Here is a 27,447-nt window from a genome sequence, read left to right as displayed (position 1 = left end):
ATGGCAGAAAAGGAGCGGGATGTCGTACAGTCATGTGGGAAACGTGATTAATGAGGAACTGAAAGTGTGTTTGTTTTTGTTAGACCTTCAGCTCACAAAATGTTTTGAAAAGGAGCCATAAGTGTGCAGAGCCTTGGGATTGACTTCATTGTTAGGCCTTTTGTCTCCCCAAGAGAAACACTTTTAAATGCAAATCAGATGACCTTGGTGCACCAAAACCCCATGTAAACCCATTAGATTTAAGTGCTTAGTTAAAATGTTCAAGCACCATTGATATCTATGGGGTGTAGGGGTGCTTAACTTTTTCTGAACTCAGCCTTTAATTTTTACATTATATAATTTAAAAGGTACACAAACTGGTGAAGACATGGGGTTGTGGTGATGACTTTGGCACTATCCAATAGATGCCTGTAACATGTGAAACCGTAGGATTCCTAGCACTCAGGAATGACTATATGGAGGTGGTAGCTGCAGGGTATTATCAATCGTTAGTATATACTGTATGTGTGTGTGTGTGTGTGTGTGTGTGTGTTTTAAACCAACCTCAAATGCAAAACCAAGGAGCTCAGGACAGCCCCCCTATTTTCTCCTCACAACAACCCTGGAAGGTAGATTAGGAGGGGAGATGGTGACTGGCCCAAAGCTCCCAGTGAAGCATAAATCATGATGCCCACAGAGTCACTGGACTGAACTGTTTCCTTTTATGGTATAAATATAGTCCTATTACAGCAGGTTTCCTCTTTCCTCTGAACTGTGTTTTTCTTTCTTCTAAATCACTAATCCCTCTCATGCTGCTAAAATTAAATATTACAAAGCACACATATGCCACGGCAATGTTGCAATCTCTGTAGATTTACTTATTTGTCTTTCGGCGGTGCAAAGACAATAGAGAATGGAAATCGCTTGGGTTGAAATTTCCCCTTTCAGTTGTGCAATTGTTTCTTTTGCTGGTTCAGGCCTGAACCAAACAGAAGCAATACTTCTACAAGCTGGTGGGTTTTAATAATAATAATAATAATAATAATAATAATAATAATAATAATAATAATTGTAGTAGTAGGAATAGTAGTTGTTGTTGTTGTTAATTTATACCCCACCCATTTGGCTGGGTTTCTCTAACCACAAGTGCTTTCATCTTCTTGTTTTTTACAAGCAGAAGGGTATCCTGCTTTTGTAGGAAGACAGAGAAGCAATAAAGGCATGCAGGAATGCATGTGATATGTGTACCACTGGAAGTTGAGCCAGAGATGAGAAGCTATGGTTCCAAGCACCCCTAACAAACTATAGTTTGTTATTCCCCCGCAGCTAAGATCCACTTGCATTGCCCATTCCTTCGTGACTGGGAAATGTGCTTCTGCTTCAAACTGCGTATGAGGTTAATGACATATCATTCGACTTCTCTGCAGCTGTTAGTCAATTGGGAGGCAGAAATTAGCACAGATTTCCCACACATTCGTTGATTTCCCGTGAGTGACTGCAGCTCAAGGAGCTGCTCCAAACAGAAAAATGAAACATGGGTGTGGGAGAACCACTCATGATTAACATAATGCACAGTTTGAGGTTGCATGTACACCATTTAAAACATTTAAGGGAGCTGGGATTGTAGTTCTGTGAGGGGTAAACCAGAGTTCCCAGGATTCTGTGGGCGCAGGTGGGGTGTGTGTGGATATGCTTGAAATGCGCTTTTAAATGTATGCTGTGTATGCAACCTGAGCCTATGCCACCTGGTAATGGGGCCAAATCATTCCTCTCCCAGCCTTGGCCGCAGGGCCAGATCTGCACGATTAATATATGCAAATAAATTCACCAGCATGAGAGGTGATAACTTTGTCTGAAGGGAAAGGCAGTATTGTGCTCACCTCTTCTCCTAACGATGTATTTACCATTTCTTGGAAAAAATGAATGTATGCACACAGTGGTTATATGTACAGCAATCCCCAATGGAAATAACAGTGGGGAGGAGGGGAAATAAGAGAAACGGGTTGTCAAGGGGGAAATGGCTAAATCTCTTCAGCTGCTCCTTTCTGTTTCTTGAAGGACAATGGAAAGCACATAATTAGGCTACTGTACAGTTCCCACCCATTGTAGTTGAGCCAAAGGAGGGGTGGGGAATCTGTGCCAAAATTGAGGAGGGCCAATTCCCATTCCAACCTCTGAGAAAATACTCGGTCCATCATATAGATGCGATGCCTCCAAATTATTTCTTTAGACAATCAGTTAAAATTAATTCTTGAAAACAGAAAACATAGTTGAAATGTGTTCAGAAACTGAAGGGTCTTTGCCAAGTGCCTGAAGTTAAATAGGCACAATTGTCATACTGCTAAATATTTTTTCACAGGATGGCTTTTACGGAGGTAATGTGCAAGTAGTCCCTTTGAATGCTCTACAATGCTGTAGTGTATAAATATTATTGTTAAAATTACATAACATAATAACATTATTATTATTATTATTATTATTAAAAAGGAAATTTATAAACCACTTGCACTCTCTTTCTCGATCTAGAAAACATCTCAAAATACACAAAACAATTAAATAATATGCATAAAATCATGGTTTTAACAAAAAGATGAAATCAGTAACATTTTAAAAACCCACAAATGTTACTAAAATCAGGCATCTGCATAGACTTGGTGAAACAGAAGTGTTTTCAGAAGGCATCTCAAAACAGTTAGTGAAGGCATTCCTAAGCATAGGTGCTGCCACACTCAGGGAAGGATTCCTCGCAAACACAGAACAACCTTGGTGTGGCATTTGTAGAAGTGTACACATTTGGCATAAGGAAATCATAGAATTGGACGGGACCCTGAGGATCATCTAGTCCAACCCCCTCCAATGCAGGAATATGCAGCTGCCCCATTCAGGGATCAAACCTGTGACCTTGGCATCGTCAGTGCCACACACTAACCAACTGAGCCATCCAGGCTGCATCTGTTAAGCAAACTGGTTCCAAGCTGTTAAGGGCTTTATATACCAACAGTAACACTTTGACCTTGGGCCCGTATTTATTCATTTTTATTTCACTGCATTTGTGTCCCATCTTTTTATCCAAGGTGCTCAAAGGTGATGTACGTGGTTCCCCAGCTCCTCATTTAATCCCATAACAACCCTGTGATGTATGTTAGGCTGAGAAGCAAGGTCACCCAGTGGGCTTTGTGGCTCAGTGGGGATTTGAACCCTGGCCTCCCAGGTCTTAGCCTGGCACTGTAACCACTGCACCACCCTGGCTGGATCGGCAGCTAGTGCAGATCTCTTGAGCAGAGGTGTAATATGCTGACAGACTCTTGATCTCCTGTCAGTGTAATAAATGGAAATCTGCCATTATTCCCTTATGGGGTACATGGAAATCTGTTCTTATTCCCTTATGGGGTACACAAGAGCCCTTGTAGAGTCCTTTGCAGGTTCTCCATTGGTCGGAGAAAAATAACAGAGGCCAACCAGAGAATATTGAGAAGCAAAGCAGCTAGTAAGCCTGATCTTTATTGAACTGTTGCAACAGGGTGCCCCTTTCATACGCAGGAGAAGGAGGAGGACCTCGAACAATGGTGCGCAAGGCCTTACATAGACATTTAAAATTCCCTGCCCTGGAGTTCAAGACCACCCCTCCATACATCATACATACATCACAGAAGGGGTGTAACCCAAGACCACCCCCCACAAACGTCATACCTACATCACAGAAAAGGTGTTGTTTTTCCTGTCTGTCAGGGTATCTGATAATGCCTTATCTGATTGCCTTTCTTGGTAGTCTGTCACCCTTTGAGATGGTGATTTCCCAATTCCTGAGACAATGGGAAGGTTCCCTGACCCCCTCCCTCCTTGCAGAGAAAACATTTGGTCAGTTTGGGAATCAAAAATGGTTTCAGGTCGGTCTTCCTGTGCTGATCTATGTACGTGCTTGGTTGGTACATTTATGAACATTTCTTATATATCTAAGACTCTAAAATTCTTATCACATCAGCAATCGTGCCGCAGCATCCCGCAGTTTCAAGATTGCTCTGTGCTGCTCCGGAGGGCAGGGTCCAAACTAGTGGGTTAAAGTTACAAGAAAGGGGATTCCTGCACATCAGGAAGAGCTGTTTAACAGTGGAACAGACTCCCTCAGAAGATGGTGGACACTCCTTCACCAGGGGTTTTAAAACAGAGGCTGGATTGCCATCTGTCAGGGATTCTTCAGCTGCAATTTATGCATTGCAAGGGGCTGGGAAGGCTCTGTGGCTGTCCTGCGTTGAGCAGGTGGTTGAAGCAGAAATCCTGCAGGACTCTCGTCCAACTCCGTGACTCTTTGAAATTTGGTGTGTTTTTTTATGGCCCCTTAGATCACAGTTATCTTTGATGGCTCCACCCCTCTGTCTCCACAAGTCTGAGAATCAATCAATCTTAGCCTGGGAGCAGCGATGATGAGAACTATGCCAAAATATTCATTACTGTGGGAGGCATTGCATAGAAGTTATAATTCACTATTGTTGCTAACGATGCCTCAGGCTTTCCAGTCCAGCATTTGCTTAGGTTAAAATGTTTTTGCCTACGGGCATCGGGTTAATGGGGCACTAGGGATTCCTCACTTTTCCTCTCCTCCCCCTCACTACACAGAGGTCTTTTTTGTTTTATTTTGTTTTTTCTTCTTGATTAATGGGAAAAAATTATGGATATGTAAGAGGGAAGGAAGGTCTTCTATCTCTCTCCCACTCTCCTAAATCAATTAGAAAAACAAACACCTTCCATTATAACAAGGAAGCACACTCTTTCCATGTAAACCATGCTTCCCCCAACTTTAAAGGGACAGCACACACATACATATATTTTGGAGTGTCACTACACTCTCCCCATCTCTGCCTCTGAACTTGCCTACCCTGTGGCCAACAGCAGTGCTCACCCACATTCTCACAGTTCATTAGATTTCCTTCTGCTGTGGGTGTGTTGGCCATTGAACACATCTGCCGGTGGAGGCTGGTCCATATGGACCAATGGTTTGACTCAGTAAAAGGCAACTTCCTATGATCACAGAGTATAGCCTTCTTCACTCTGAAGAGCCTAACGTCACATGTCAGCAATCCTCATGGGAATCTCCTTAGGTGGATCTCAGTGAGGAAGCAGCAGTGTGTATGTGTATGTCCCCTCCACTCCACTTCACTCAGCAGATTTATTTATTATGTTGCCACTCCACAATATTAAGATGATTTATTATGAAATATTGTTGTGTTTAATTTATACAGCAGGAAGGAGGAGTGTGTACCCAAAACACCTGGAGCAAAATACAGTAATTATGACCTACCATTTTATCCAGTCTTATTAGAGCCAAGGCATATATCTTGTTAATTCTAGTTCCATGGGACTTTTACCTTGCTAACGGGCAGATACCTTGATGTCTCAATTTTCACTGGCACCCTGTGCCAATCCAAAATCTGGCTTCCCTTGGACATAATGGTGGTACCTGCTGCAGCATCCCAGAAGCTCCTTGCCTAGTGCAACCACACCAGTTGCACTCCCCTAGAGCCACTTCTGTTGCTAACAAATAAGATTGCAGCCTCAGACCAAGGATCTTATCAACTCCAGTACTCTCTCTTTCAACTAGCGGTGCCTTTTCAGGGTCTTCTACAGAGGCCTTTCCAGCTTAGCTATTTTAACTGGAGAGCCAAGGGATTGAACCTGAGACCTTATACACACCAGGCACATGGCCTTGGTAGGAACATCCTTTGAGCCCAAGACAATGCTCTGGTGATGGCTCCTGAACATAGGGAGGGAACTCAGATATATTCCTCTCCATTCTAGCACAGTTCCCTCCATAATAATTGTTTTGGCTCCTGGTAATGATGCTTTGAGGCTCATTCACATGAGGTAGAGGTAAAGGTAAAGGACCCCTGATAGTTATGTCCAGTTGCGAACGACTCTGGGGTTGCGGCGCTCATCTTGCTTTACTGGCCGAAGGAGCCGATGTTTGTCCGCAGACAGTTTTTCTGAGTTATGTGGCCAGCATGACTAAGCCACTTCTGGCGAAACCAGAGCAGTGCACGGAAACGCTGTTTACCTTCCCATTGGAGCGGTACCTATTTATCTACTTGCACTTTGACGTGCTTTCGAACTGCTAAGTTGGCATCACCGACCTTCTGATCGGCAAGCCCTAGGCTCAGTGGTTTAGACCACAGCGCCGCCGGCCACTCACATGAAAGAGCCTGTAAATACAGTTTTACCTGAGGATGGGTGATCATATATAACAAAAGGGCTTTAATGGTTTCTAATGGCCTGTAAATCTCTCTACTTTTTGGAATGTGACACCATTAGAATAGGGGGAAGGGCAGAGAGACAGCTGGAAGCCTTTGCAGTCTGAACTTGGGCGCTGATGAGCCAGAGAAGGGAGAGCTTTTAGCTGGAGTTAGCAAAAACCAAACTATCCTTGGGGTGCGGATACTCAATTTTGGAATCCAAGGCAGCATTAGTGGTTGTTTATTTGGTCCCAAAGCACACTGCTTGTATACTTGTAAATAAACAAATATGGCAAATTCCAGAGGGATGCCAACCGTGTAAGTCTGTTGCATGAAAGATTAACTGATACATGATTGCATAAACTTTTATGGACTGGAGTCCACTGCATCAGAAGTCTTGAAGCTTGAAGTAACATGAGAAACAGCCCTGAGGTTCTCAGGCATTCACATTCTCGGTCAGGCCCCAGATTCCATATAGTGTTTGAACAGATGGACTACGCTGGATGGAATTTACTCTACTGTATCGTATTGACAGTATTGGATGGAATGTTGTCTGGCCAAAGTAGCATGTCTAATCTAATGTATAGAAAGATGTGTGGATTCATTTAGCACAATGTCTTGAGGATGGCTGGTGCTGAATTGGAAGGTGCAAAGTTGTAAAAAGCTTTTTATACATTGCATTGCCCAAGTGAGAGTTCGATTCGCCCTTTTGAAACTGAACAGTAGCCAGGTGTAGAAAGAAGAAAACATATGCAGTAGTGTTCATTGTGAATGTCGCAAAAGCATTTAAATAAATACATAGGAAGCTATGCTATATGGTTCAACTAGTTCAGTGCTGTCTATACTGCTGCTCTTCAAATGGTAGATTGTGGCTCACTACTGTTGGGTTGCAGACAGACCTAACATCAGTCAGAATGGCAACACTGCCACCATTTAAGTATGTTTAAAAATTTAAGAAGTAAGTCTTCTAATTATTATTATTGTTATTTCATTATTTACAGTCAAACCTCGGTCCCCGAACGCCTCTGTTTTGGAATGTTTTGGCTCCCAAACGCCAAAAACTCGGAAATAAATGCTCTGGTTTTTGAAAGTTTTTTTGGAAGCTGAACGTCCAATGCAGTTTCCGCTTGAGTGCAAGAAGCTCCTGCAGCCAATCGGAAGTTGCGCCTCGGTTGTCAAACATTTTGGAAGCCGAACGGGCTTCTGGAACAGATTACGTTCGACAACCGAGGTTTGACTGTATATGCTACCCATCTGGCTGGGTTGCCCCAGCCACTCTGAATGGCTTCTAACAATATATATGTATGCGTGTGCATATGTATGGGTTATAGGTAGGTCCTGGGTGGGGAAAAGTTTGAAGATCACTCATCTTCACTGATGGCAGCAGCTCTCCAGGGTTTCAGACAGGAGTCTTTTTCAGAGGTGTGCCTAGGCTCCATTGTGCATCAGTGTCAGGAGAGACAATGGACCAGAAGCTCGGAAAGTCTGCTTTTTGTCACCTTTTGTGCTCCACTAGTGACTTCCTCCACAGTCTTTGGGGCTGGATGTGCTCTGCTCCACCTCCCTTCCTCCTCCTACATCAGTCTGTTTCCCCAAACGGACTAGTTTTTCTGCCCAGAAGTGTTGATTAGGAACAGGCTAGGCTCCAATGTCCCCTCTGCTTATTGTGTCCCCCATCCAATCCATGGCTTTACATCAGTCCAGCTGAGTTCAATGGGGTTTACTCCCAAGAGTATGCATAGGACTGCAGCCTTAAATGAGAATATAAGAAGAGCCTTCTGGATCAGGCCAATAGCCCATCTAGTCCAGCATCCTGTTCTCACAGTGGCCAATCAGATGCCAATAAGAAGCCCACAAGCAGGATCTAAGCACTAGAGCTCTCTCTCTCTCTGCAGTTTCCACAACTGGTATCCACAAGCATTACTGCCTCCAACCATTGTGTCTTCTAGCCATTGATAGCCTTTTCCTCCATGAATTTGTTTTATCCTCTTTTAAAGCCATCCACATGCCACACTATCCACAACAGACAGCACTGTGAGAATAATTTTGTTGTTTAATTAAACTGATTATAAACTTTTGCATGCTTTCCAAAGCTAAAGTGTTCCTCAGCCTTTGCATGAGACGTACAGTGCACGGAATCTACTCACGCAGATTTATGTGTGACATTAATCTCAATCTGGCTGTTTCTGTTTATTGCATTTGTTATTTCCAAAAACCAAGTAAACATAATGCTAAAGAAATGCATAAAAGTCTCTACATAAGGAATCCCAGAAGAATGGCGTGACTTAAAGGAGGCCATTTGGCAAAGCCAGAGGAAGAATCTACAGAAAGGTTTTTCACATGTGTTTGTTTGCTTGTGATGCTACCAGGGTAAATTGGCCACATCCCAGTTTTTTGGAGCAGCGCAGCCTGGTCAAACATTGGTGTCATTCTGAATTGTCTTTTTTTTTAATGCAGCTGCAGCTGTAAAAATGGATTAGGAATACTCCTGCATAGTCCAAATTTCAGCACTGGGTGCTGCAGATGCTTCTGCCAGTCAGGGTGGAGTTGCAAGGGTGGAATTAACAGGCTGGGCGGGATATCAGGCATGGTTTGCAACAGCTCAAAGTGACTGGTGAATTTTCCCTAGGAAGGTCTGCATCTTTCCACTCACCTCCAGAAGCCTTGAGTCTGTTTGCCTTTCGTTCTCACAAGCGTTCCCAAAACCACAGCAGGCACTTGAAATTAAATAGCTGACTGTCAAAGCCATAAAACTTTGTGCTGCCAGCTACCTGCGTTTAATTGCTTCCAAACTGTTTGTTTAACTGTCTTGAGTTCTTTCCCAGAGGGATGTTTACAGGAGGGCAGGCTGCTCCCTCTAGGGTTGCCAGACACCCACATATGGCCTGCTCCAGGTTACCTAGAGCCCAGCATAAGCTTTGTCTTGGACCTGCAGTGCCCAGAATTAAATCACTGTACAATGCCATGTAGGGACACAGGTGGTGCTGTGGTCTAAACCACTGAGCCTAGGGCTTGCCGATCAGAAGGTCGGCGGTTCGAATCCCCGCGACTGGGTGAGCTCCTGTTGCTCAGTCCCTGCTCCTGCCAACCTAGCAGTTCGAAAGCACCAAAGCACAAGCAGATAAATAGGTACCGCTCCTGCAGGAAGGTAAACGGTGTTTCCGTGCACTGCTCTGGTTTCGCCAGAAGCGGCTTAGTCATGCTGGCCACGTGACCTGGAAAAACTGTCTGTGGACAAACGCCGGCTCCCTCGGCCAGTAAAGTGAGATGAGCGCCACAACCCCAGAGTTGTTCATGACTGGACCTAACGAACAGGGGTCCCTTTACCTTCAGAGTTGAAAAGGACCACAAGGGTCTTCTAGTCTAGCCCCTAGCAATGCAGGAATCTTTTGCCCAATGTGGGGCTCATACCCTGTCTCTATTCCTTGGGAGGAGAACAGTACCCTTGCTAGGAGATGGAAAGGGCTGTTCCGCTGCCGCCACTGCAGCTCCTTCTGCACCTCTGCAGCTTGCCTCTCTCCACCTCCTCTCAGGCCAACAGGAAGAGGCGGGAGAAGGAGCTGCATCAGTGCAGTGGTCAGGTCAGAGCACACCTGCACACCTTGGGCTCATGTGCAGCACCTGTAATGTTGGTGGCAGCACATGCATGGCCAGATGCTATATATCGGCTGTCTGCATTGCCAGTGCCCAGGATCACCTGAACTGTACAGGTAGAGTAGGCAGCTGCCTTTGGTGGAAGAATTAAAGGGACGCACTGTCCTGCCAGCCCGGGAGTCATACTTGAGTCCCTGCTGTTGAACTGCTTCTAAGATGGTCAGCTCAGCTCTGCACACAAACCAAACTTGTGAGAACTTGGAGACCTGGATTTTGAACCTCCCTGGTCCTCGTCTGATGTTCTCTGACCACTACATCCAGGGTTCCCAAGCTGTGGTCCGCAGACCCCCAGCACTCCACGAGATTCATTTGGGTAGTCTGTGGTATGCCCGCAGTAAATATTCAGATTGTATTTTTTATTGCTTCTTTTAGTTCTTCTATTGCATTTTACTGTATCCTAATTTGAATTCTGTGAAATGCAATAGAAGAAATAAAAGAAGCAATATAAATACAAATTTTAAAAAATCTGGCATCAAGCACAGCACATTACAGTGGCTCCAATGGGCAGGAAAATCATTAAGTAGTCCTCCACAATTTTCAAGGGGTCCATGAAGAAAGAGGTTTCGGAACTGCTGCATTATTATAGTTTTTTTTGGGGGGGGGAGTGATGGGGAGAGGAAGCACAGGTGAGGGAGAAGAGATGAGCTCCTTTCCCCCCAACATGCAATGCTTTGAAAGTCCCCCCTCCCACCCCAGCCCCTGTTTTGCAGTGGTCCAAGGGATGTCCCGATCCATTCCTAGCACAGAGCTCTGCTGCTCTCTCAGCTCGCTTGGCCCCAAGACGCGATTTAAAAACCAGGACATATTTGCAGCTGTTCGCTCCTTATCCTCACACAACCCACAGGCAAATTTGATTGCTTTCTTGAGCACTGCCCCTAATCTTCCCATGACTAAGTGGACATAGCTTATGGCCTCAACGTTTCCCTTCTTTTAAAGGACTGTCTATGGTCATCAGCAATCTTCAGATTTCACATTTCAGGGTAGAAACTAATCCATCCTCTAGACTAGAATGTGGAGTGGGGTGAAACCCACTCACTCAGTGAAAAGTGAAGCTCCGGCAGCTGGCCTGTACTTTATTGCCAAACAGCTGGCAAACTACTTTAACACATCTAGGGTAGCATAGCAGCTGAGCTATGAACCCCAGAGCCCTTGTTCAAGTCTCACCTCTGCCTTGAATTGATCTACGTTGAAGGGTTGTTTGATTCCAGATAGATAGACAGACAGACAGACAGACAGACAGACAGACAGACAGATAGATAGATAGATAGATAGATATGGATAGTATTTTTATATTGTGAACCCCCCTGAGATCTTTTGATGAAGAGCGGTATATAAATCTAATACAGTGGTACCTCGGGTTAAGTACTTAATTTGTTCCGGAGGTCCATTCTTAACCTGAAACTGTTCTTAACCTGAAGCACCACTTTAGCTAATGGGGCCTCCTGCTGCTGCTGCGCTGCCGGAGCACGATTTCTGTTCTCACCCTGAAGCAAAGTTCTTAACCTGAGGTAATATTTCTGGGTTAGCGGAGTCTGTAACCTGAAGCGTATGTAACCTGAAGCGTATGTAACCCGAGGTACCACTGTAAACAGAATAATAATAACAGAATAATAAAGAGTGTGTGTGCGTGTGTGTGTATAGGCCTCTTTCCCACTCAAAGACCTTCAAAAGTGGTTTATGAAGTAAAAGATGACCACAACATTAAAACATGAAATATAAATTAATACCACACAAAGCAGCCACAGCAGAAGAGAACAGATGATGCCCTCGTTATAGTTCTTCAACACGGGCAGTGAGATTGTGTCCTTCACTGCATTTTAGGGCAGCAGACTAGCTTTAGGTCGCATGGCATGGCATGGCAGGCCTTGTGGCGCACAGAGCTCTGTCCTCCAACAGCTCACTGCTACTCCCAGCATTCTTCACCAGAGTGGACTGCCTCACTCTGCCTAGCAAGAGGGGCAGCAGCCACCCTAGTGCTGCAGAGGTGGGAAATTCTGCATGTGGTGAAATTCCAAAATCTCCTACCCAACTGTTCAGGCATCTGAGCTCTCTCCTCCATTACATCTGGTCATCCAAAGAGATACATTATGCTTTGCTCTGCAGTGAGTTTGGGTTATTTTCCTGGTTGCAAATAAGACAGCGGTGGGCCATTAGCACTGGTAAAGTCCATTGCCTTCACCTATTTGCTTCTGAGAGACTCTCAAAGACAGGATGGTTAAGGAAAACAATGCAGTGCAGCTCCAGACAACATTACAAGCTCACTGACAAAGTACTTCATTCAGATGTATATTCATTATGATTTTAAACAGTTATTCCTGATGTTCTGTGGGTTATTTTGCCAAGGGTGACTTTAGCAACTGGGCTCCTCCCTACCAGGAATGCATGAAAGGTCAGGATATTAAATTCCTTTGATATGAGGGGCAGAAGCAAAAATAGCAGCGATTGTGGCCTGATGATCCCATTAGCTCCAAAGGCTACTGGCAGATTTCATCTGTGTTCTCTCCGTCACAGAGACTGTTGATATGACTGATTGGGAAAACAAAATATTGGTAGACTTTGCAGAATGGAAAACCCAGCCCTGGGTATTCCCTTGCTAGCTAGCTGGAATTAAGCTGTAATAAGAATAACATAGCAGGTATGTGTATTTGTGCTTCTTCCACATGCTCAAAGTGTTTCTAACATTCACCCTCCCTCCCCAATAATCTTTACAACAACCCTCTAAAATATGCCCAATGAAGATAATGGTTGCCTAAGGCAGGGAACCTGGTTTTGTTGTTGTTGAGGCCACATGGACAGACAAAGCTCTCGCACACTGCAGGGCTGTCCAGCTCCAACGGCCTGAGATCCTCCCATTCCTCCTCTGGATCTGCCCATCCATCCCATGACATCTCCACAGGACTCATGGCAGCTAGGAGACGTGTTCAATGGAAGACAGGACATTGCGCAAGAATAGCACACTCGCCTTTAACAATTGTTTATGACAAGATTGTTTTACAAAATGTGGATTTAGGCAATGATCTATGTCATCCATGCACCATTTCCTAGAACTCTCTTGCTGGGCATTCAAATTGCTGGTAGATGCGCAGAGTTACATAGTTGTTGTTTTTAATTTAACTTCATTTTTAGTTTGATGGGTATACATCTTTTAAAAAGAAAGAAAGAAAGAAAAATACACAACAGATCCCACAGCAGCTCTTGGTATTTGGCCAGGTGTGGGGAAAACTTTGGCCCTCAAAATGTTTCTGAACCACAGTTCGCATCAGCCCCAGCAACATCTGAAGAGCCAAACATTCCCTAGATGGTGGCAGGTGAATGAACTACTTGTAAATTATGCTTAAAGTTACCGGGGATTGGCAGGGGAACTGTGAGCGCAACCAGTGCTATTTTTCCTAGAAAAGGAGGAGCCAGAACTCACCGTGAACACCTCCCTCGTACTCTTAGAATGGCACCCACCTGAGAGATGCCAGAACTGAGTTCTGGTGAGTTCCAGCTGGGGAAAAAAACCCTGGGTGCAACTTACATTTATTTCATTTGTTTAGTCATTAATAATGTTTTTATGTGGAATTTTTATTGCATTTCTATATCTGATTTTTATTTGTACTGTTTTCTCTTTTTTAATGTTTAAGAGTACATTTGGTTTTCCTGTTAATTATGCTGCTTTATACGTGGTTCATTATTGTCTCTGATTCTTATTTGTAAAGTTTTAGTTTGATATTCTGTAATCTTCTCTTTGCTTATTGGAAATGCAAAGGGGTATAGAAATGATTTAAATTGCATTACAATAAATGGATAGTTAGTCCTTTTATAGGGAGAAAAGGAGATTCCGGCAACTACTGGTTAAATAGGCAAGTTGCAGAAGACATTGTTTATACCCATCCATGCCCTAACTGCATTGTGGCATTGGCTGGCATGCAGGTGCCAGTGTGTGCAACCACTTCCCTTACTCATAGGAAGGAAAACAATGTGCCCTTCTGAACTCTGAGCTGCAGCTGTCTAGACAATGACTAAGGGAGGAATACGTTCACTTTTGCAAAGCTTTGAAGGGTGTAAAGAGCGAAGGGGGAGAGGAATTTTCGGAACAGTACGAAGTGCATTAAAATTAAGGGCAAGATGAAAAAGTTGTCCTCTGGGAATGCTAGACTGAGATCTGAGATGAGAAAGAATTTGCCAGCAGTGACATTTTGATTAGACTGAGAAATCCCCATGATTTATTCACAGTGCGTTCCAGGTAATCTTGTGGTTCCTTGCAAATTTATCGGGGTTCCTAGATTAAATGTTTAGGGACAGGAGACAGATTTCCCTAAAATACAACATGCACATCAGTGACTGGTGTTCCTCTTTGACACACAGTTGGTGTGTTTTAGGGCAGACACAGTTTGTGAAGGCTTGTAGTGAAGCTCCTAGCGGCCGTGCCCTGGTGAATGGAATTTGATCCCCAGAGGATGACCCAGAATCCTTTGCAATGTGCAAGTGTTCCATAGCATACAGTTGTCATTTAAGTCACAATCACTTAAGTCAAGGTTGGAAAGAGGGCAAATTGGGATTTACTGGCAAGTCTTTTGGGTGATTTGCATTAGATTTAGGAAGGGTTCCCAACTCCCACTTGTTTAATAACAACAACATGGCTTTCCTCACATATATTAGGCTGTTGAAATGAGGAAAACTAACCAGGTGTGGACTTCTGTGAGACTCAGTTCACTTCTACAACTGAAAACATATTCCTAGGCTCAGACTAACCTTGATGGTTATGTTCTTTCTACCTCTGCTGTTGAAGGCAGTGTGTTTCTGAATAACAGTTGCTAGAAATTGTAAGAGAGGAGAGTGCTGTTGCACTCATGATCATAGAATTGGTCATAGAATTATAGAGTTGGAAGGGACAGTAAGAGTCATCTAGTCCAACCCCTTCAATGTAGGAATCTTTTGCCCAGTGTGGGGCTTGAAGCTACAGCTGAGATGCTTTACCGATTGAGCTTCCCACAGTCATGTTTGGCCACTGTGAGCACTGGATGCTTGGACCATATGGGCCACTGGCCTGATCCAGCAGGCTCTTCTTATGCATATGATTGTGCTCAGAGGCGTCTTGTTCTTTTCCATTCCATATCTGTAATTTGCCATTTGCATCTGCCTCTGGTTTGTTGGGTCTTGAGGTTCTAATAAAGAAATTGAATTGGACCTGAGAAGTCTGCCCACCTGTGATTTAAGTCTTAATCAGCAGCTTTCGCCTTGTTCCCGGGACTGTGAATTGCAGTTCTGAGGATTTCACCTTCCTCCACTGAAGTTATTTATAGACAAAAGGTTTGCAGAGCCACTGGTCTAGATTGCAGTAAGCCTAGGAATACCCATTGTTTGCTGGCTTTCATCACCTTGTGAGCAGTGGTTGGTACAAAGTGAGGATATTTTTCTCTGGAGTAACGAAGGCTATACATTCCCTGAGAGGGAGCTGCATTAGTCTGTTACAGCAAAAACTAAAAGACACAGGACTGTTTGAAAAACTATAAATGTATGATCTCAATTTATGTTAGGGTAAATACCTTGGATAATAAAGCAGTTTGCTGCCTACAGTAAGCACAATCTCAGTGCCACATCCATAAAACAGAACAATGATCCTACTTCCTAGAGACACTGCAATTTTAACAGTGACTGCAAAGCACATAAAGGTCCAGTTCATGGGTAACTCCAAACCAAACCATGGCTAAGTGTGAATGTGCAAGCTTTAGGGTACTCACAGAAAATATTGTGGCCACTTCACTTCTCCCCAGTCATCCTGCCACTGTGCTATTTGGAACTAAGTAATGGTTTGCCTTAGCATTAGGTTTATCTGCTTCAAACAAACCACAAGCGGTTAGGCAAGAACAAACCACATGCTGCAGCAATGGTTTGTTCTTAGCTTACTTCTTTTGGTTTGTCTGGGGGAGACCATTCATGAGCCCAGGTATGGATGTAACATGAAACTCAACCATAGTCTAGCTCTGGGTAGGGTGGCAATAGGACAAGCACAGGGGAGCGAAGATAAGTGGCTGTGATCTTTATTGTGAGTACCCACACACTACTCACACTTAGCCATGGTTTGGCTTGTTGTGAACTGAGCTTCTACATGCTTCGAAACCACTATTAACACTATGTAGTCCTTACAAAGTAGGAAGATCATTGTTATTACTTCCGTTTTATGGATGTGGCACTGAGAGTGTGCGTTTAACAACAGAGTTTGAGATTTACCTTTCCTGCCTACTAATAACAAGGCTGAGACGCTGCCCGCTGGGCTGTACCAGTTTTAACAAGATGCCAGGCCCTGAACACTCGAGAGCAAATTGCCATTCCACCCACCACGATAGGATGTTGTTGCCTTTGCTCATGAAACCTTTGGGGCACACAGCAAACAGTGAGTCATCCCAGTTACAAGCGGAGTGACTCATCTTGTCTGAGCAAAGCTTGTCTACATTCAGCTGTGCGATGTACCTGTTTAAAATAGGGCAATGCTTAAGTTCTCATAATGCATCTAGAATTTGAGTTTTATATAACATTACTAGCCATAACCATGTCTTACATGAGATCACTAACCATATCTGTCTGGTACAATATTATCTGGCATTTCTGCTCTCGGAATGTTGTTGGGCAATCCCTGCATTTTGAACATGTGATTACTTTGGGGGAATGGGTGAGAATAAATACAGGCAAATTTATTACGTCTGGATTTATGACTTCTAAAAAGTGTTTCTTTCTTCCAGGTTGTAGAGTCGGCCTTTTGGAAACTCCTCTCCCCACCCCTGTCAAATTCACGCCACCCTGCTTTTAGCTGCTTTAAAACAAGAGACACAAAACCGCAGAATTTTTGAATTTAAGGTTTTTTTAAAACAACTTTAAATACAGTACTGAGTATAAATTAATTTTTACATAAAATGGGTGTGGAGAGAGAGACCTTGCCCTCCTTACAAATGAAAAAGATGCAGGAAAACAAATGGTCTTTTAAAGACAACGAGAAGTAAGATTGAATAGCAAGAAGTGTTCTTTAATGTCAGAGAGCAAGCTTTGGGTGTAAGGCGGGTAGACAGGCAGGAAATCTCTGTTGTTTCCATCAGCCTTAAAAAAAAAAAAAAAAATTCCTGCTACTGGCCTCCTCCATGAAACTAGATTGAGAGACCACAGCCGTTGCTGTAAGCTTACTTCTTTTATTCGCCAGTAGTGCCTGACCATAGTGCCAACTGATCGTTTTGCAAGGTTTGATCGGCCCATAGTCTTGGTTTGCAAGGAGAAAAGTGGACCTACCCAATACAGCAGATCAGGGAGGGGAAAACCCATGGCCCTCCAGATGGTTTTGTCCTACAACTCCTATGTTCCCTAACCATTGGCCATGTTGGCAGAACTGGTGGGAACTGGAGTGTTTCTCATTCCAGCATTAGGCAGTACAGGAACCTGCCTCTAGCACCTGACTCCAAGTACTCCATACAAATGCAATTCAAGGGGGAAACAGTCCCCCACCCCCTTGGACCCTTTGGATAACAGGATCTGAGGTATGGGGGCAATTGTGTGAGCCACAAGTTTTCTCTCTCCTCCCCCCCCCACCTCCTACAACTGAAGAGAGTGGAAGTACCAGACCCAGTTTGTCCCACGAGTTTGCAGTCAGTGTGCCTACCTTCCTACCAGCGTCCCAGTTTGTAGCCTTTTCCTCTTGTTCCATACAAATGAATGGAGCAAAACAGCTTAAGCCAGCCTTGCAGGAAAAGGAGGAAAACCTGGATTTTCAATCCAACCTGGTCATCAGGCAAATGTTGCGTTTCACATGCTTCCTATAAAAGTGACTCCAGGGGCAGGTTATTCCTTCTCTTTCCTTGTGCCAAACATTTGCACAGATATGTACATCTTTTAGGTAGAGTTGTGTGATGTGTCTGTCTCTTTCTAACAAACGCACATGACTGCCATGCTTCAACTCTTCATCTGGTCTACCTGAGACATGGCAGGAAATCTTTCCAAGCATTAAGGTCTATCCAAGGTGCCTTTTGCTGGGCTTAATCCAGCACAAAGACCAGAGAAATGGCAGAGGCAGAGAGCAGGGGAGAAGGAGGGACTTACCTTGCAAAATTTTATTCACACTCTATCCCAGCCTTTGCCAACCTGATGCCCTCCAGATGGGGCTGATGGGAGTTGTAGTCCAAAACATCTGGAGGGCACCAGGTTGGCAAAGGCAGCTCTACCCATTTCCCCACTCATTATGTGTTTTTTTGCCCTTCTTTTGCAAGAGAATACAGAGAGGTAGGTGGAAAGTAGAAGTTATGAAGTCTTGTCTGTGCAATCCTTCTTTACTCTTTCCTCCAACACTTTAAAGATAAACAGCTGAGTGATCCTTTCTCTGACTCGGGAAAAGTGAACGTCTTTCCTTCTTATTTTACCTCCCCACAGGCCCCTGCAATCGTTCCTGAAGATAGGCCACTGTTTCTCACACACACAAAACCTTCAGAGGTTATTATTCTTTGGTGATCTGGAATGGCTTGTGAACCTTTAAAGAGATAACCGTTCCCAGCTTTGAAGAGACAAAATATAGGACAGCTGAGAAAAACAGAGAAGATTAAAAATAGCCAGTGGTTAAAGAGAGCCAGTTATCTCTGCTCAGCTTCTTTGCCTCCCCCACATACATCGGATGCTACTGACTGGCTCCTTGTCCAGGGACTCTGGTTGAACAGCACTGGAAACAGAGGATGAGGTGCAAAGCACCACTTGGCACACAGGCGCGACTACGCAATGCATCGTGCGATCTTTTATGGCTGTTGCAAGGCTTGGCACAGCTCCGTTTTCGTCCGATCAGATGATGTTCACCTGAGGTTATTAAGACGAGTTAGCATCTGCATATTCGTTGCTGTATCATAGGAGGGATGGTAATAACACAGCCTTGGAAATAAAGTCGCCCACAAGGGACCTGTGATATGGGCTGGGCTGGTGGTAATCACAGAGTCATACCCATGATCTGCGCAACCCGTTGCTGTTTGACCCCTGATGAGCAGCAGCTCTCCAAAATACCAAGCAAAGGTCTCTTTCTCGGTCTACACTGCTACTTGAGATCGCTTAAACAGAGGTGGCATTGATTGTCATTCGAAGAACATGCTCTAATACGGCTATTATGACTAACCCACCCACCCCGTCCCATTAAATTATAAAGCCTCTCTCATGGAAACGGGGACTGCAAGTTGGGTTGGGGCTCCAGTTTATCCAGTGGTGGTAATCCTCACTTGATGCAAATCCATTAAGAAAACCTCATAGCGAGTCATTCAAAAAAAGGGGGGGTTCAAATTCCAGCTGCAATAGGAGAGTAGCAACAGGATAAGTCAAGCCCTCCATAATCATGTGCAAAGAAGGCCTCTTTAACCCAAGCAGCTCCCTGGATGGATGTGGGGAGGACCAGCAGTTCCCTATAGCACAGCTGCTCCATTCCTGTTCACTGTCCCCACCCCCAGCTGGCAGCAGAAAGCGCCGTTGGACAAATGAATTTTGCTTTCATTGTTTCCATTCCCAGAGCATGGCATGTTTTAGTGGTTTTAAAAAATAAAACATATATGTATATATATAGATATATACACACACACATACACACACACATTAAAGATATCTAGTCAGACATCACAATAGAAGTCCTTAGTGCATTTGCTGTCACTGGTTGCCACTCTGACTGCCTTGACTTGCATCTGTTGCGCTGTAAGCTGCCTGAGCCCAGCTAACAGTCTGGGTGGGAGCAAGGAGGAAGAAAGAGGGTGGTGGTGGGGAAATCAAGCCTCCTCCTTCAAAAGGAGATCGGGGCCACAAGTCTTTGCCCGTTTCCAGTGCGTTTGCTCCAGCAGGCAGTATATTGTCCATCCAAATGGCTGTGTTTTCTTTCTTCCATTTATTTCCCACCCCAGTTTCTTCCTTTCGGGACAATGCTGAAATGCAATTAGGTGAGAAGTCGAAGGGTAAACTTTGGTGGGAGAACGTCCAGCGAGCAAGGGATCAGGAAGCACCATTGGCCGTCCAAAAGTAGCATTGAGGCGGATGGACGGAGAGAAACTCTGAGGACCCCATGGGGGCAATACAGCAAATATATTAAATAATAAACCTGGAAGATAAGCAAACAGAAAAAGAAGGTTAAGAGTCCACCATGTGCTCAGTTCATCCTAGTTATTCTTTATGATGATGTGCTATTCCCTGCCTACAAGAAGGGTCATAGCTGACAGGCTGCTACTCTATACAAATATACTTATCATCCAGTTTGCTTACTTTAGTCTCAATCTAAAGTTTTGGTTTCAATAGAATTTGGGGGTTTTGCTTTTTGGAGGGGAAAACTGTGGTGGTAGGAAGAGTAGCTAGGGGCGGTGGATGGAGTGCCATAGAATCATATAACTGTAGAACTGGAATGGACCCAAGGGTCATCTAGTCCAACCCCCTGCAATGCAGGAATCTCAGTTAAAGCATCCATGACAGATGGCCATCCAACCTCTGCTTAAAAACCTCCAAGGAAAAGAGTCCACAACCTCCCTAGGGAGACTGTTCTAGGGCACAAAGGGGCATGCTTTTATTACACTCTGTTTAATCTTAGAAAAGCCATTTTTGCTACACTTAAAGCCATTTTTCTGTTCAGTCTTTCTCAACCTGGTGTCCTCCAGATAATTTGCACAACAACTCTCTCATCAGTCTCAGTCGGCATGGCCAATGGAAACATCTGGAGGGCAGCCGATTCAGGAAGTGGTCTATCCCATCTCAAGAAGCAAGCTGCCAGCCTGACAGACCAGTCCGTTTGTTCCTTGCCTTTGCTTAGGTCTTCCCAATCAGCAGAACTATGCGTCTGCTACACCTATTACACCTTCCTTCCTGGACAGGTGACAGACCACTAAGCCTAATCAAAGCTGTGCACAGTCACAGTGCTCCTTGATAAGACAAATCCCAGTGGAGGAAATATTTATTCCTTGTCTCTTCCTCTCATTCTTTGGCTTCCTAACATGAATGGCAAATTAAGTTTGATTTCCATGTGACTCACAATGGAACGTTTTTAATGATTCTGAGCTACATGGGCTTGATGAGCCCAACCGTCTCCAACTGCTTGACAACGTTTGTTGTAAGAGGCAGATTTGCAAAGCTACTTGGGCACCTTCCATTGGTAAACATGCTGCCTGCTGGATAGTCTCACACTGAGACTACCACACTGTGCGCCTGAATGAAACTTACGCAGCAAAGTGGGTGGGTGAGTAAGCAGCGACAGGCATGGAAGCTGCAAGGAGGAAACTTCCAATGGGTACATTAGCTGAAGTAGGCTTCCTCATGAGTAAACATTGTAGAAGGAGCTTTGCTACGGGACACGCAGGAAGTTGCCTTATACTAAGTCAGACCATTGACTCAGTTGTCAACACTGTCTATTGGCTCTTCAGGATCTTTGGCCTACAAAGATGCGCTCTGTTGCTGTGCCATGGCCTCCCCTTGTGACAGAGCACAACTAATTTCTGTGTGAAACTGTCATTTTAATTCTGCTTCCAGGCGATTGCCTGTGCAAAAGCACAAGTGGTGTTCTTGCGATAGAGGTTCCTGTGCATTCACAACATGGCAGCTGTGTTTGTCGCAGTTACCTGACATTTGCACTTTTGCCGGCCGGCATCTTCTATGCTGGGAAGATTTCTTTCAGGGCCTTCTTATCGTGCACATGCTTGAACTTCCGATGCTTCCTCTTTTGTGGTGGCAACCGGTGCGCTCGTGCCCTTGCTGGAAGAGAAGCCCGAGTGCTCAGTGGCGGCCCACCTGCTAGGAAAGGAAGGCGCATGAAATACACACTGGCAGGCAGCAGCTCATGGAGATTGCTAATCAAATTCTTCTCTTCCCAAACGCCTTCCCTGACGTTACTTCTGACTCTTACCCACCCATCCAACCCTCTGCAATGCTCACCTCTATGCTCTCGTGAGTTTGGCCGGCTGAACGCTCTGGGTGATACTGCTTCACATCGACATTCCAGGTGGTCTTCCAAGGCCACAATGGCTTTATTAAAGACTGGTTTCTTTCGGACAATTTCAATCTTATTTACCTATTGGAAGAAATTAAAAACAACACAAATCTGTTGTTTGTGTATATATAAAACATTAACTTCAGATCAACCAGCACCATTGATGTTATATATTTATATACATTTTGAAGCCCTTTGCAGCTTTTAGGTCAAATGTGGATACGGCAAAGTTCTTAATAAGTACCAAAATCACTTGCTTGGGCCTTCAGGATCATTTTTCTGAAACTAACCCAGTAATCATGAAAGTGCATTGTGAGATGCACCATGATCTAGGAATTGTCAAGCTTGCCATGTTGGATCCTATAATCGGGATAAGTTGGGTCCATAGGAATGGAAGAGACGGAGAGTGCATTCAGCCCAACAACGGTCTCCCATCCATCTCTGAAACAACGGTCACCCATCCATCTGTGCCTGCCCACCTGCCACATTGTGTTTCACAAGTGCAGAGCAGGTGCATTTCAAAATGATATCTGCACAGCGAATAGGTCCATGTCACTCCAGATAGCTGTAGCATTGCTGCTGCTTGCTAGGAGCAGAATGGGGCAGGGCGGCAGCAGTGTGCACAAGTGCAGGGGCATTTACACCTGCAGCCGGCAACATGATACTTCCCTGCCCTTGCTGCCCCTCTGCAGTACTCCATCACAGTCCTGGTGCATGGCAGCACCACTGCAGACAGGAAGGTGGCACAGTGGTGGTACTCGTACTTTTTTCCTAGAAAAATAGGTGCCGGTACTCACCATGAAGTTGTTATAGTAAGTGCCAAACTTTTTAACAACAACAACAACAAAAGAGGTGCCGGTACTGCGTGCCCTTGAGTGCCCCCTAAAAAACACCCAAGCACTGGTGGCACTCAATTCATGTGCCACAACTGATTATAGGACCAGGAAGTCCATGTAATAACTGCTGCTTACATCTGGAAGAGATGGTAACTCTGCTGAAAGCAATTGGAAGTTACCACTGAGCATAGAGCTGTTTCCTGCCCAAAGGCTTCACCACGACCATTTTTTCTCTTAATGCATCGCTCTGCACACGTCAGGACACATGCTTCTGGCTAGACAAACATTTCCAACCAAACAATGCAGGCACCTCTATTTTCAGAGGAAGCATTTCCAGGTCACATTTTCTTGGCGGCCCTTTGACCTCTTGTTTGCTTTTTTTCCCACGAAAACAACTCCCTCTGCTGCTCTCTTCTCCCTCCCACGGCCCCATTTCATTCTCTCTATTCAGTGTGACTTTCTAGGGAAAGGAATTTCCTGGCAAATGGATGGTGTAATATCTTCCCACCCCTGTGCCTTCTTACTTTGGAAGACCCCTGGAGTCCTCCCTCGTTCATGGGTCAACCAAGGGGATTTGCATTGTATTTTTAAATGATTTTTAAAGTCATTTGTCTGGGAGGAAGTGCAGAGATCACTTATTGGCTGGATATTTAGCAGGATCAGAATGAGAGGTCAGCTGGCAGGTATCCGCTTACAGCACATCTAGACAAGAGAATGAGGAGAAGCTGCTGGCTTAATGGAGTATTTGCTGGGAGAGCAAGTGCACTGGCATGGTAAAGAAGAACAAGTCAGCATCTTCAGATCTCCCAGTGCTACCCTTAAAGGGTAAAGGTAAAGGGACCCCTGACCATTAGGTCCAGTCGTGACCGACTCTGGGGTTGCGGCGCTCATCTCGCTTTACTGGCCGAGGGAGTCGGCGTACAGCTTCTGGGTCATGTGGCCAGCATGACTAAGCCGCTTCTGGCAAACCAGAGCAGCGCATGGAAACGCTGTTTACCTTCCCGCCAGAGTGGTACCTATTTATCTACTTGCACTTTGATGTGCTTTCGAACTGCTAGGTGGGCAGGAGCAGGGACCAAGCAACGGGAGCTCACCCCATCGCGGGGATTCGAACCGCCAACCTTCTGATCGGCAAGTCCTAGGCTCTGTGGTTTAACCCACAGCACCACCCACGTTCCAGTGCTACCCTTAGCTGTGAGTTTAAAGGTTTTTTTCCAATAGTCCTATTAAGTCGTTCCCCCTCACGTGTATCAAATGATTAAAAACAAAAGCATGCAGTGCAATTCTACATGTGCTGCTTACTCGGTAGGTAAGTTCCACTTACTAACTCACAAAGTAAGTTCCATTGTGTCAAATGGTACCTTCTCCCTAGTAAGTGTGCTCTAAGGTGGCAGCCTTAAAATCTACACTTCTGCCTTGATATAAAGGCCGTAGGAAGGAGCCTTTTGCAGTATTACAAAGATGCATCATGTTACACATTTTCCCTCTTCGTGGGATGAAAAGTTCGAGGGCCAGTGCTACTGGATTTAGTTTCCTTTAGCACTGGAGACTCACTTTAGTAAGAAATATGCAAGCAGAGCATAATGAAAGTACGGAGACAACACTTTCAGCAGGCTGTTGCTTCCCCATATAAATTTCACTCCCCCGCCCCCGACTCCCAAAGCAGGCCTTTGTCTTTGTCTACCTGGATGTGGCGCTCACGGACCCGCGTGGCGCGGCACTGCATGTTTCGGGTATTGCAGCAGCCTGTGCACCGCTGCACTTCCACGCATGGCGGCCACACCAGGAAGTTGGCGTTGGTGGGATCCACCATGGTCCGGGAGATTTCAAAGACTTCTGTCCGTGTCTTGCACTCTGCAATTACTGCTGGCTCCACAGGTTCTCCTCCAACTGGAAAGATCCAAGAAGAAAAGCCATTGGCTTAATCAACAAGGACTATATTCTTCCCTATTCCATTCAACTGCCTGCCCAGTTTTAATGGGTATCTCATATTACCCACATCATCATCTGCGGAATCAAGAGCACTGTTGCATTGACATATTGGCCTTGTGTGAGATGGCAGGGCTATAGACAGATGAAAATCCAAATTCATGTTTATGGAGAAAAGTGTGGGGAAACTGGGGGTAATTTCTCACACATCCTTAGAAGCTACTAGGAGCCTTGGTAAGTCTCTTGCAATTGTCAAAGAGTGGGGGTTATTTCAGGCAACACAGAACTGTGTCGTTCTTCAAGCCCCTGATATTTGCCCCTCTGCACTGAACACCTGGATTGCTCAGTTGGTTAGAGCATGGTGCTAATAACACCAAGGTTGCAAGTTCAGTCCCCATATGGGACAGCTGCATATTCCTGCATTGCAGGGGGTTAGACTAGATGATCCTCGGGGCCCTTTCCAACTCTACAATTCTATGAAAACTCCTTAAAAACACAATCACCAATACCCTGTTTCATTCCAACTGCAGAACTTAAGGTTTTTCCATTGCAGAATCTGAGTGTTGAGCTTTCTTTTATGGAATTAGAATCTCGAGGGTTGTATCCAACTCAGTTGCACTCAGAGCAGACCCACTGAAATTACAGGACTTAAGTTCATAATGCCCATTATTTATTATATTTCTTTCCTGCACTGCCTCCCAAAGCAGTTCAGAGCAACAAACAGTGTGTCTGCTCTGAGTGTGATGAATGCTGGACACCACCCCATATCTCTCAGCTAAATTCCCAAGGTCAGAGAAACAGAGTGGTAGTCAGCTAAGTTTTACTCAGAGTAGACACATGGAAATGAATGGGCCTAACCCGGCCATGTCCATCAATTTCAATGGGTCTACTCTGAGTAAAGCTTTGTTGGCCCTCACCCACAACTTTAGGAGTTGAACTCAAGCATGTAGCCTTATGTCTCTGGAAATGCAACACCAAATGAATACTATCCCGTGTAAAAGGTATCTGTTTTATCTAACCACATTTGTAACCCTGTCCTTCTTCACAACAACCCTGTGAAGTAGGTGAGGCAGAAACAGACTGAGAAGGGACTGGGACTCAACTTTTCCAGCTCCTAGTGCAACATAATCTACTACACCAAGCTGGCTTTGATGGGATGGCACCTAAAGTTATAAGAAAGCTCACAAAGCTGTCATATTACCTGAAGAGAAAGACACAGTGATACACATCTGGTTCATGGTCTCTACAGGGCCAGCCTTGTGCTTAAATTCCCTCACATAGATTAGATATGTCATGCCTGCAACTTACCTAGACTCCGTCTCCCTCGGAGAAAAGAAACAGGATTTTGACCAGGATGTATTCTGGTAGTATTCAGGTATGAAGTGGAGTTATCTTCTTCTGCAAAAGAAAACACACACACATAAACTGTAATTGACAGTAATGCAGTGGAAAGGTTATATTATCAAAGTATGTACATGGAGATAAACATAATTTAAAAGGAGGAGACAGGAGAGACGCTAGTTCAGATAAATTACTACTGTGTCTCCTTAGGGTAATCATTAGGAAGGTCAATGAGGGTTAATTGCAATGAGTGTAGTTCTGGGAGTGTGTAGGATAGTTCATACGCTTTCCAGTAAAACCTCCATAAACTGCAGCCTCTCTCCCAACCAACCAAATGGATATAAATTGGTTTATTTTCCAGGGACTTGCTCAGTCTCCATGCTTTATTCTGTATATTTGCCAATCACACACAGAGAGAAAGAGCGTGAAAGTGCAAGGAGCAACGATAAATCTTAGAAAGGCAATAGAAATGTAAAGGAGCTTGATCAGGGGCCACAAGGAAGATGCACAGTCATGCCAAGCAAGGAATCTCTACGTCTTCCATAATGAGATCCTTTTATAAACATAACCCTGCAAATGTACCTCACAATTGTCAGAAAGACAAGAAACATAGCTTTAAAAAATAAATAAAAGTAAAGGCAAAACTAGCTGTTGGATAGCTCATTTGGGAGAGCACTAGACTCTTAATCTCAGAGTTGTGGGGTTCAGAGTTGTGGGCAAAAGATTGCAGGGGGTTGGGCTGGATCATCATCATAGTGCCTTCCAACTCTACTATTCTATGATTTTGTTATTCTATTAGGAATCCACATTCTGTACCAGATGCCAACTTTCACAAAATTGGGATTGTGGCAAATAAACAGCTTTAAGCGTATGCATATCTCAGCAGCATACCCTTGAATGGTTGAAATGGAAAATGCTACTCATTTCATGTGAACATGGTGTAATTCACAGAGCAGCAGTGAGCAAGCCCCGAACCACTTCCATGGAATTAAGTAACAAGCAGTGTGCCAAAGACGTTAACTTTAAAATATATTTCTCTACATTCCAGGAAACATGTTTTTAAAATATTTGGAGATGTTATCGGCTAGCAGAATTTTAATGTTACACCATATCTACCTCCCAAATTACTAAGATTTTTTCCTCCAGCATTCCAAAATACCATGCATGTTACTTGTTTTGTAAATTGTTCTACAGCAATTCCCCCAGTCTTTCTCTGCCTGGGAAAAAAAGGCTTTTGCGCAAAATGGAGAGTGGAGAGTAGCTGGAGAGCAACCTGCAGACTGAATCGCAACAAAGACCAGTCAAATATTGCAGCCTCTAAATAAGGAAGCACCTATTGTGCCATCTGAAAGAGCAACACAAAAACTTCAACAAACCTGTAACATATAGTGGAAAAACCATATTCTGTACCTACTGTACAGGTGCAGCTGGGACTATGCAAAGTACAGCACAACCCAGAATGGGTTGACTGGCAGCAACTCTCAGACTCTTAGGCACTGGTGCAGATCTTTTACATCATCTGCTATTTTATTCTTTT

The 27,447-nt window shown here is 44.4% G+C and overlaps 1 protein-coding gene across 4 annotated transcripts in view; it reads right to left on the bottom strand.

The window, feature by feature from the left end:
- Positions 1–16,951: 16,951 nt before the first annotated feature.
- Positions 16,952–27,447, bottom strand: part of PDGFB (platelet derived growth factor subunit B) — a 45,422-nt gene continuing 34,926 nt past the window's right edge. For 2 of the 4 annotated variants that reach the window (XM_083573907.1, XM_083573904.1), the window contains 5 exons: positions 25,878–25,967; positions 24,325–24,530; positions 21,750–21,885; positions 21,437–21,608; positions 16,952–19,935 (listed from right to left, as the gene is read on the bottom strand). In XM_083573907.1, the coding sequence (XP_083430033.1) occupies positions 21,469–21,608; positions 21,750–21,885; positions 24,325–24,530; positions 25,878–25,967 (572 nt within the window). In that variant the 3' untranslated portion in view covers positions 16,952–19,935; positions 21,437–21,468. The remainder of the gene's footprint in view (positions 19,936–21,436; positions 21,609–21,749; positions 21,886–24,324; positions 24,531–25,877; positions 25,968–27,447) is intronic. The other 2 variants (XM_083573906.1, XM_083573905.1) reach the window with 2 other exon arrangements.

Source organism: Podarcis filfolensis, assembly GCF_964270895.1.
Source record: "Podarcis filfolensis genome assembly, chromosome: 10".
NCBI classification, from domain to species: domain Eukaryota; kingdom Metazoa; phylum Chordata; class Lepidosauria; order Squamata; family Lacertidae; genus Podarcis; species Podarcis filfolensis.
The sequence above is the reverse complement of the archived record's forward strand: the minus strand, read 5'-3'. Positions and strand labels throughout refer to the sequence as shown.